The 9,525-nt window shown below is 34.5% G+C and overlaps 1 protein-coding gene across 1 annotated transcript; it reads right to left on the reverse strand.

Moving 5' to 3' along the window:
* Positions 1-768: 768 nt before the first annotated feature.
* Positions 769-9,181, reverse strand: Mys45A (SDA1 domain containing protein Mys45A). Its single transcript, XM_090172550.1, has 19 exons — positions 8,993-9,181; positions 8,463-8,567; positions 8,071-8,169; positions 7,819-8,001; positions 7,602-7,760; positions 7,469-7,546; positions 7,302-7,403; positions 6,197-6,266; positions 6,034-6,137; positions 5,919-5,976; positions 5,797-5,855; positions 5,660-5,736; positions 4,398-4,495; positions 4,258-4,334; positions 4,058-4,175; positions 2,811-2,890; positions 1,648-1,953; positions 1,309-1,464; positions 769-842 (listed from the first exon to the last, which is right to left on the reverse strand). Exons 1-19 carry the CDS (start codon positions 9,080-9,082, stop codon positions 798-800), a joined length of 2,064 nt encoding a protein of 687 aa, XP_090028676.1. The 5' UTR covers positions 9,083-9,181; the 3' UTR covers positions 769-797.
* Positions 9,182-9,525: the final 344 nt, after the last annotated feature.

Here is a 9,525-nt window from a genome sequence, read left to right on the forward strand (position 1 = left end):
TCCATAAGATTACTCTTCCCGTCTCTCTCAAGGGTGTTTTGAAAGCCCGATTTTCCTACGTGATCTCAGCCACTTCCGTCATACTTCGCAACGCTGTTAGTACTTCATAACTTTATTCTGACTATTATTTATGTTTTGTCGCGTATTTCAATCTTTTGTTCGTGTTCATGTTTTCATCTTCTTGCATTGTTCACTAATTTTTATTTTTATATTTAGTTCTATTTTTAATTTGGCGCGCATGGTGTGAAGGCTCAATGATATACCAAGGACGTTTATACACTTTTTTTACGGTGTTTTGCTGGGCGCCTCCATTGGAGTTATCCCCCTTTAGCCCCCATTCTCCATAACCGCCGACCAAAGACCCAAGTCTGAACTCCGCGCAGACTGGGTGTAAGTAATGGCGAATGCGCGGCGGCGTATAAGAGAGGGGGGGAAAGGCACGAAACAATGTATATACATCAGTTCTAGTCTTGTTATTCTAACCCCCCCTTCGTTTGCAAAATTACATCCAGGTTAGTTTTGAAATTAATTCGCGTTTAGGATCCCGAATCCAATAACATAATATTGACTTGTTTTCCAGCTTCAAAACTCATTTCCGAGATTTAATTTCCCACAAACTCTCTAAACAAGATATATACTCTCTCTGATATTAATTTGCTTTTTTACATCTGTCAACCCTTAATTGAAGCCTGGAAATAATTTATGGCAATAATCATATGAAAACATACAATGCTAACAGTGTTAATATTTTTATGCATAATGCATAAATTTATAAAGAATATATTTTATTCAATAAATTACTTCATCTTTTTACTTTTTAATAAAGAATTCCGTAATGCAACCTAAATAAAAAATTTAAAATTAGAAATGTATTTCGGCATTTGCACTAGCTGTAAAAGTCTCTTAAGGCATTCCATAATAAATTCCTTCAATAAATCAGTTAAATTTCCATAACAATAATTTTCTTCAATAAATCTCCATAAAAATTATTTCAATAAATCTAAGCGTTTAGTTTCATTATAATCCTCCCCTTATTAATTTTTAGCTCACGCATGGTTTCTAAAGACCCCATTAAAGAGCAGCATCGGTGCATACCAAAATGATGTAGCTCATCCACTTCCATACCTCGTTATACCCAATCATATTCCATGATTTTTCCAAGCTAATATCTTTAAGTTTTTGGAATAATAATAATAACCAGCTAGACTGATACCCAAGTTCATCTAGCAACTTTTAATACTATTAGTTTATGAGTTTTGACCACCCTACATACCTTAACATGAGAATTTATATTAAAAATATACACACCTGTTTATCTCTGAAAGAACGTTTGACTTTTCCTTTTGCTTTGTATTTAATCATCATGAATGCTTTGTTTTTATTCTGCTCTCGCTGGGGTTTTGAAGCATGTGGGTTAAGCTTGCCCTTCTTTTTTCCAAATTTTTCTCGGTCTTCTCTCCCATTCTAAAAACAAATTGCATTCTAATGAGGGACCCTATCTTATTTTCTTAGCAAAAGTAGAAGTCATTCTACAGAACTAACGGATCTCGGGCAATTAACTTTATTTAAAGATATGTACATGTGATTTCACAAGCTGTAGTTAAACTTAATGTAATAAAAGCCCTAAATAAATAAATGAAAATTTACCATTATGGCTTCAAGTCTCGTTTCCTTGTCATGCTTGCGTCTTTTATGAACTCTTTCTATAGCAGCAAGTGAGACTATTTCCCCCTTTTCTGCTAAATTGATACTTTCTTCTTCCAATTTCCTTTTCGAATTTTTCGGAGCGGATCCATGAACGTACTTTGCAATTTGCGCCTGATTTATCTTTTTAAATTCATCTTGGCTTAAGATCCGAAGCTGCGAAACTAACGAAGCCTTCTCAACTTTTTCTTCTAGGCTAAGTTTCTCTTTTCTGTCGCCTTTTTTTTCATCATCTGAGCTTTCAATTTCCTAAATAAAGAATTATGTAGAACTTAATTTTCTTAAGATAAGATACAGAAGCATTATATTTGTACAATGTAAGCCTCCTTTATTAGAGACGTAAATAACACCACTGTTAAGTTTTAATAAATTCAGATTCTTGCATCAATCCCAAAAAGGTGTTTACCCAGTCAATACCAAAGTGGTATTTACTATTTAGCTGGTTGTAAATAGTGAGATAATAAATGGAATGTAACATTAAGGTATAAAATAAAAAAGGTTTAAATATGTAAAATAATGGTAATTATAAATATGGTAAATAGTAAATATTAATTATTTTCAAAATTAATTTAAATTGACAAGAATGATTAACTTTGCGTTATGCAAATAAATAGTAGAGCAAGGAATTTTTTACAAATAAGGTTGAAATTTTGTGACCTTTATAATTATTTTCAATTTCATTAGTTGGTCATTTTAGAACTAATTTTAGCCCCATCCTCTTCACTGTAATGTTGGACGGGATCCCTCAACTATGCCAGAGACATGTTGCCCAAGGGGAACACGCAGTCAATATCGCAGCCGGGGTCTGTGGCCAAGCCCTTCGAGCTTTAAACAGCTCCATGCAGCAATCGCTTGATCACATTGCGGAGTATGTTGCACGCTAGGGCCTCAACTTTCAAGTGTATTACATTATTTTCATTGCGTTTTTGCTAGCATCCCTCTATAATTTCTGGATACGACAATACATGCTAGGGCTGCGTTTCTACTCTATCATTAGCGACTTAACGAAAAATATAAATTCAATGGCGCTAACAATATTTTTGTTTCGTTAACTCACAACGATAATAAAAGAATCGAGGCCCAAGATTTTTATGTAGTTAACTTACCACTTCTTCATCATCTGACTGTGGAACATCGATCCAGCTACCACTATCACTCTCTTCATTTTCCTCATCATCTGATTTAACTAAAAAAAAATTTTTTTTTTAACTTAATCTATTATTTCAAAACCATTAAAGTCGCATCAGACCATCGTATAAAAGCAAAAGTTATTGTTTTTCTTCAGATACCGCTACAGAAGATTTGAGTTTTAAATATTAACATATGGCTATTTTCCTAGAACTCAATTCGGTATTCTATTACTATCTTCAGTCAAAAAGGGTCTTCATCAGTTGGCGTAGCTGCATGGGGGGGGGGGGGGGTGGAACTTTAAGGGGGTTTTAGCTAACAAAAAGGTATTGAAGGAGAGCATTAGCCACAAAAACCAGGGACCAGCCAAGCTAGATACTCCACTGGGTTTCATTTAAGAATTTTTAATGGGTGCCACACTAATAATATAATAATCATCTCTTCCAATGCCTTTCAACAAGTGGCCACGTTACAATGAGTAGGAGGGTCGTGGCAAGCTTTTTGTGCCATGCGACCCAACAGCTCCCTACACTAACTGTTACCTATAATAGTTTTTATGAAAAGGGGAAACCACACAACTGGGGGGAAAACCTCTTTAACCAGTGGGCAGAAAACTTGCAAACTCAACACAGAAGGAGTTTGTTCAAAGTTTTCACCCAATGCCACAAGCTGCCTCTTGCTGCAAGGTGAAAGCGCTAACCACTCTGCCACCCTACACCTTCTCTATGGCCATGGCAACACTATTGTTACGCTATTGGTTACACCATAAGCCAATCAACCCTAAGTTGTACCACCACCTGACGGGCGAAAAAGAAGAAATCAGGCGATAGTATCGGCACCTAGTAGAGATAAATTGAAGCTTCTTCCTTCCCCCTTTCCCTCTTTACGCACCTCTCTCTTACTAAAGCAGCTGGCATCATGCATTGCGAGACGCGTTACGTTTCTCTTTTCCGCCACCGGGTGGATTTAGCGCTGTACTTTCAACAGTCGTTAGCTTGAACCAACACTGCCTTTCGATTCAAACTTAGGGTTGATAGGCTTATGGTTACACCATCATGAAAGGCACACCTCTTTAAACACTTCTCTATTAGGAATACGCTGATCCTCCTACAAAATTCCATGGCTTCACTCGCGATATGCTATACTTCTAAGTCAAATAATATGCTGTTTATACGACAGAATTTGCAGTAATAAAGTACTTCAGTTGGAAAATTTAAAAAGTCACCTTCTTCATCTTCATCAGCCTCTTCATTTAAAACCTCAGCACCAGGTATGTAATCCTTTGTATCAAGCTCCCCGTACTGCCGTGGTTTTAATTCCTGTGTCGCTTCTGTGGGCTTTCCCTGTTACATGTTTTTTGTTAATTCCCAAAAAAAAAATGAAACCATGTCATTGAAAAAGAAGTTATAAAACATATAATAATACCCTAAATTTTCTTGAAAGTAAAGCTGGATTGATTGAGCGGAATAATTGTATTAAGGACCTTGATGCCATCATAACACCTGCCACAATTTAAAATTAGCATTATACTTCGATTTTGTGAAATCAATAAATTTTTTGCCTACTTTTGTCTTTATAAGATTTGTACTGTACTAAATCGAGTAATAAATCTTCATTCATGGCTAAAGGACATCGTGCGCAAAGTTCTCTAATAGCGTTGATACTGAAAAATTACCAAAAAAATATTTATAATTATCAGCTAGGCTAATACCCAAGGCACCACCTTAGGCCTAAGTCATCGGGCCACTTTTAATGCCATTAGTTCAGGTGGCCAGGTTACAATGCGTAGGAGGGTAGTGTCAAGCCCTTCGTGCCACGCGAGCCAACAGCTCCCTACACTAACTATTACCGTTAACCTCAACAAGTTTTTATGGAAGGGGAAACCGAAGAACTCAGGGGAAAACCCCTTAAACCAGTGAAATTGAAACATTATTTTGCTCTGGTAGGCTTAACCGTTGTTTAGACTTCAGTTTACAGAGAGCCAAGTAACAGCCAACGCAAGAAGTTCATACACCAGAGCCTAAAAGAGTGGACAGATCTAAAACTCGGATTTAAAATAGCTGATTACCTCATGGGAGATGTCGGGTCAACGGGTCTTTCCGGGAAATATCTACAAACACCGCCAATTTTTCTGAAGTAAGTTACTTATTTGCAGCCCTTTTTTCTCTCATAATTTTGTTAAAATATTAGTCTGCTACAATTTCTGAATTCTAACTGCTTTTATAGCTCATTGAAATTATGTTTTGGGGGTTTAGTTTGTATATTTTTTTTTGGGCAGTTCTAAAAAAATCCTTACTATAGCCCGTCATACACTGATAGATTTTTGTCTGATAAGCCGAAGATTTGTAATTATAAAACCCAAACCAAAAGCTAGTTAGTCGCTAGGTGACTCATTAGGTGGTTTTTTTTCGCTTGTCCGCGGACAAAATGTTAACTTTTTACCCTAAGACGTTTTATTCGCCTGTTCTCGGGGTAAGATTTACCCGGTCCCGAATCTTGTTTGCTTGTTCCAGAGCTCTAAGGTTACACTTTTTACTCCTCCTCAAAAGGAGGTGTAGAGGGAGTAATCTATCTTTGTCGCCTGCTTAAATTTGGTTTCACGAAAATATGAGGGGTTTAGAACCTCTTCACATGAGGCAAGCTTTTTATAAATAATCTTTAACCTTTAACTACTCCTTTCTTACTCCAAATCCTTCTTTTCGTCAAGACAGAATTGAAGTAAAATTACGTCATATGGCTACACTTTTTAACCTGCTCAAAAAACCCAGAACAGGTAGAAAAAAACCACCTAAGGTAAACTAAAAAGTTCAATTTATTTAACACTTACCCAACAGCCATCACTTCTGATGAGTTTCTTTCTGTCACAAAATTGTTAGCAATAGCTTTGACAATAGGCTCTATTGTCTAAATGTAAAGGTAATTTTTAAAAATACATTAAAATTAAAATTGAAGTATGGAATTTACTTCAGGTGGGATTAACTCGTGAGATGCTTGAGCGGCATACTGGAGAATTCGAGTAACATCTTAATAAGTAACAAAGTCATTAAGTTTGAAATAAAATAACACAATTTTAAATAGAAAAGTACCTTTTTGATGAGGTTGCAAATATCTTATCAGGTACGGATAAAAATTGAATACAAATAACTATAAACAAAAGTTATTATAAGTCTCTTAATAAAGAATTATACAAAGCATTTATACTTGATGAATGCCGATTAGCCTGGAAATAAGATTCATGGCCATTAATTTCACTTCAAAACGTTCGTTTAAACTTTCCAAAGACTTGAACAATTTTTCAGCCATCGCTGTAAACAATGATATCAGTAAATACAGAAAATTTCATTGATTGGAAGTATATTTGTACCTTGTGGATCGTGTAATAAATGAATAGCGGAGAAATTGAAAGCTGCAGCTTTCTGTTGTTTTTTCTTTTTCTATATAATGCAAATTAAAAAATCTTCAATTGTAAGTCATTAGAAACACATTCAAAAATAGCTAGTCAGTGCCATTTAAATGAAAAACGTTTAAACTATGTTGCTTGATAAGTTTTACCAAATGTGGTTAGATGCAAGGTTCATAAGCCCAAAAAAGAAACAAGCAGTAAAAATTATATTAGAAAACCTGATATAGATAAACACCAACATAAATATCGCAATGGCTCCAAAGCTCTAAAACCTTTGTGGCCTATTAGATTCATTTTGTTTGCTTAAATGGTACAGACTTGGCTACAGTTAACCTCAAAAAAGAATTACTAGGGCTGTGCGAGTACTCGGTCTCGAGACTCGAAAATCGTTATTCTAGGACTTGATCGGGTACCGGGTCCTTGGCCAAGGCTTGAAAATTACTCGAAATGGACTGAGTTTATATATAAAATGAAAAATATCCAGCGAGTCTATTATTTACAAGCGAATCTTTATTTGCTTTGCTTCCAAATACTATGCAAATAATTTTTATTCAAAATCCCTGCTAAAAGTGATAATAAAATTAAGTTTTCAAGAATGTTTGTAATTTTTAAATACCAATTGGAAATTTCAAACTAGTCATAAATTTAATAATTAGTTAAATACATAATTAATAATTAGTTAAAATATTTTTATTCTGATTTTAAATGGTTAGGATCAGGGCCGTAGCTAGAGAAAATGGTGCCAGGGGCGAGCTGCAATTTTGGCGCCCCCTAATATAATAATATGGACCAATTTTGGCACCCCTATACCCTATTGCGGGCACGCCGCCCAGCCCTAGCTACGCCCCTGGTTAGGATAAATTTTAGGGCTCAAATAAGACTATTAGAAAATTTGGACTCAAATTGGCCTCGAAAGAGTTAAAATCCATTTCTTATGGATTATAATGAGTATTGCAAAATTGGACTTCAAGACTCGCAAGTCCAATTTTCCTAGACTCGGGACGCGACTCAATACCTAGAAAACAGGACTCTCACCCCCCTAAAAATGACTTAAATAACCACAAACCTTTACAACTGTTTTAGTTCTTTCAAGCAATTTTTTACGTTTCTTTGTTTTCTTATTTACACGATTCGCTAATGCCACATCCTTTGGCATAGCCATCTCCTCCTATAAACAAAAATTCATTGTCTTTTAGTAAAAGTGCCAGATTAGTAAAATCAAACTCAGCCCACCTCCGATTCAGATTCACTTAGATTTTCACCATCTTCTTTATCAGTTCCCAAGAAAAACTTTAAGGCCGCAACTAATACCTGGAATTTTTTATATTACAAGGGCATTCTCAAACTAAAGATATATGCTAAATACTTTAGTTATGTTTGAAAAACAGGCAGTCGCTATAACATTGACTGTTTTCGCATCATTCCATATGTTTTTCTGGTATAATTCAATCATTACATCTAGAGCTACTTTGCACGCAACGGGATGATTATCAGTCAACATTTTCACCATAAAGTTTTGTAACACCTATTAATGATAATCCGTGAATAATTTGAAATTACCAAAAAATAATAATAAATCTAACCGTGTTTAGTTTGGCATTTTTATGTTTAGAATTTAAATTTTTTATATCAGTAATTATATGTATTTGAAGGAATTTTCGAAGCTGCTTGTCTTGACACTTTAATAGCTTAAAAAAGGGATCGAGTAGATCAGTCGGTGACAGCAACCCTTTATTTCTCAGCAGAATCAACGCTCTACTAAAGTTCTAACAAGAGAAACTAGTGTTACTTTTAATTTTAATACATGAATTACAAGTCAAATAGAATTTAGTTACCATTCGCATTTCAGAGTCCAAAACAGTTTTGTGATCTAATAAAAGCTTTATGATTTCTTGAGGGAATGTTTTCAAAATATCAGGATAACAATGAGCAACCTAATGCAGTATATGGAATATTAATTTTTTCAAAATAATACGAAAGTATGGCAAGTAAGTATCCAAGGTTAGGTAAAAGAGGCTACATTTGGGTTATAATTTTCATACAAGGAAATCATCGTAACCCAAAAGTAATTTCAACAATTTCTACTTAAGAAATATGCAATGAAAAATACAAATTGCGTATATCAGCAACTAAATGGTTTTTCCTTTGGTTTTTCATAAACTTGCATATTTCTTTGCTTGATTATAATGTTTTTTATAATTTTACAAAAGCATGGTTAATTTCAAACCTGTGCCTGAAACATGACTACATCATTGAAGCTTTTGTTGAAGTCCATAGGCTTGAGGTTAAATATTTGTAAAAGTGAGAGATAATGGTTATGCTGTTGTCGAAACTGAAACAATGAAAGAAATGACTCCGATATAATTCAATAACTACAATAATTACCTTACATGAAAATAACAGTAAGCTTAATTTGTTATACATGAAGCATTTGTCATTTCGCAGGGGTGTAAATATTAAAATTTTACTAAAATCTTGATTAACTTCTTTTTAAATCTTTTTAAGTGTGTGAAATCATGAAATGGCTCGGCTGCACTTACAAATAAGGTTCGTCCACCAAAAACTTATGTTTTGTATAACAAAGTGACAACCTTTCAATTGCCTTTCCCCCGAAACTGTTTACGTTTTACCAGTTTTAGTTGCATTATATTATTGCTGTTCTTAGAGCTTAGTCCCTGGTCCCACTGTACTACCTCACAGAAAGAATACCACGTCGTGTCCGCGTGTTTCAACAAGGCTTAAATTAAAGGCGCTTACCTCATCTTTGTAAGACGTAGAATCACGCTTAATTAAATTCTGTAATTGGGGTAAATTATTACCCAGTTGATTATTTACTCGTTTTCTCATTATTTTCGGTTTTGGCTTTGATATTAAGATTTAAAAATTCCCTACGAAGTAACGAACGACAGCTATGCCCATGCCTATCACTGTTATTGCAGTGCTGCTCTCAAAATGATCAACTACCTATTGGCATGCCAATGAATTTTCCTGGTAAAGTAGGACTAACGAAAGAGGAGACGTGAAATTTTTGTACTGCACTAATAAAACTTATGTTTCAACATGATATATCAATGGGCCGATACGGAAATTTCTTAAAGGGAAACAAACATTAAGAAAAAGGCATTTGATATACGATTTTAAGTCTTTTTGTACTAAGATTACTCGTTGATACGTTATATATTTATGGCTAATTTAAAATTTTCAAGCAAAATAAATAATTTTTTATGAAAAACCAATTTTAAGCTATAGCTTATATAAGAGGTTTACTAGGAATTAATTGAATCTACGAT

The sequence above is a fragment of the Leiobunum rupestre genome, chromosome 4 (genome assembly GCF_980474605.1).
Source record: "Leiobunum rupestre chromosome 4, qqLeiRupe1.1.hap1, whole genome shotgun sequence".
NCBI classification, from domain to species: Eukaryota; Metazoa; Arthropoda; class Arachnida; order Opiliones; family Sclerosomatidae; genus Leiobunum; species Leiobunum rupestre.

Bases quoted from the DNA above. Each gene is read 5' to 3' on its own strand.
- Mys45A (XM_090172550.1), bottom strand. From the start codon at position 9,082: ATGAGAAAACGAGTAAATAATCAACTGGGTAATAATTTACCCCAATTA. The intron at 8,568-8,992 runs GTAAGCGCCTTT...TCATTGTTTCAG, and splicing joins CTACGTCTTACAAAGATGAG to TTTCGACAACAGCATAACCA. The intron at 7,547-7,601 runs GTATTTAGCATA...AAAAAATTCCAG, and splicing joins GTTTTTCAAACATAACTAAA to GTATTAGTTGCGGCCTTAAA.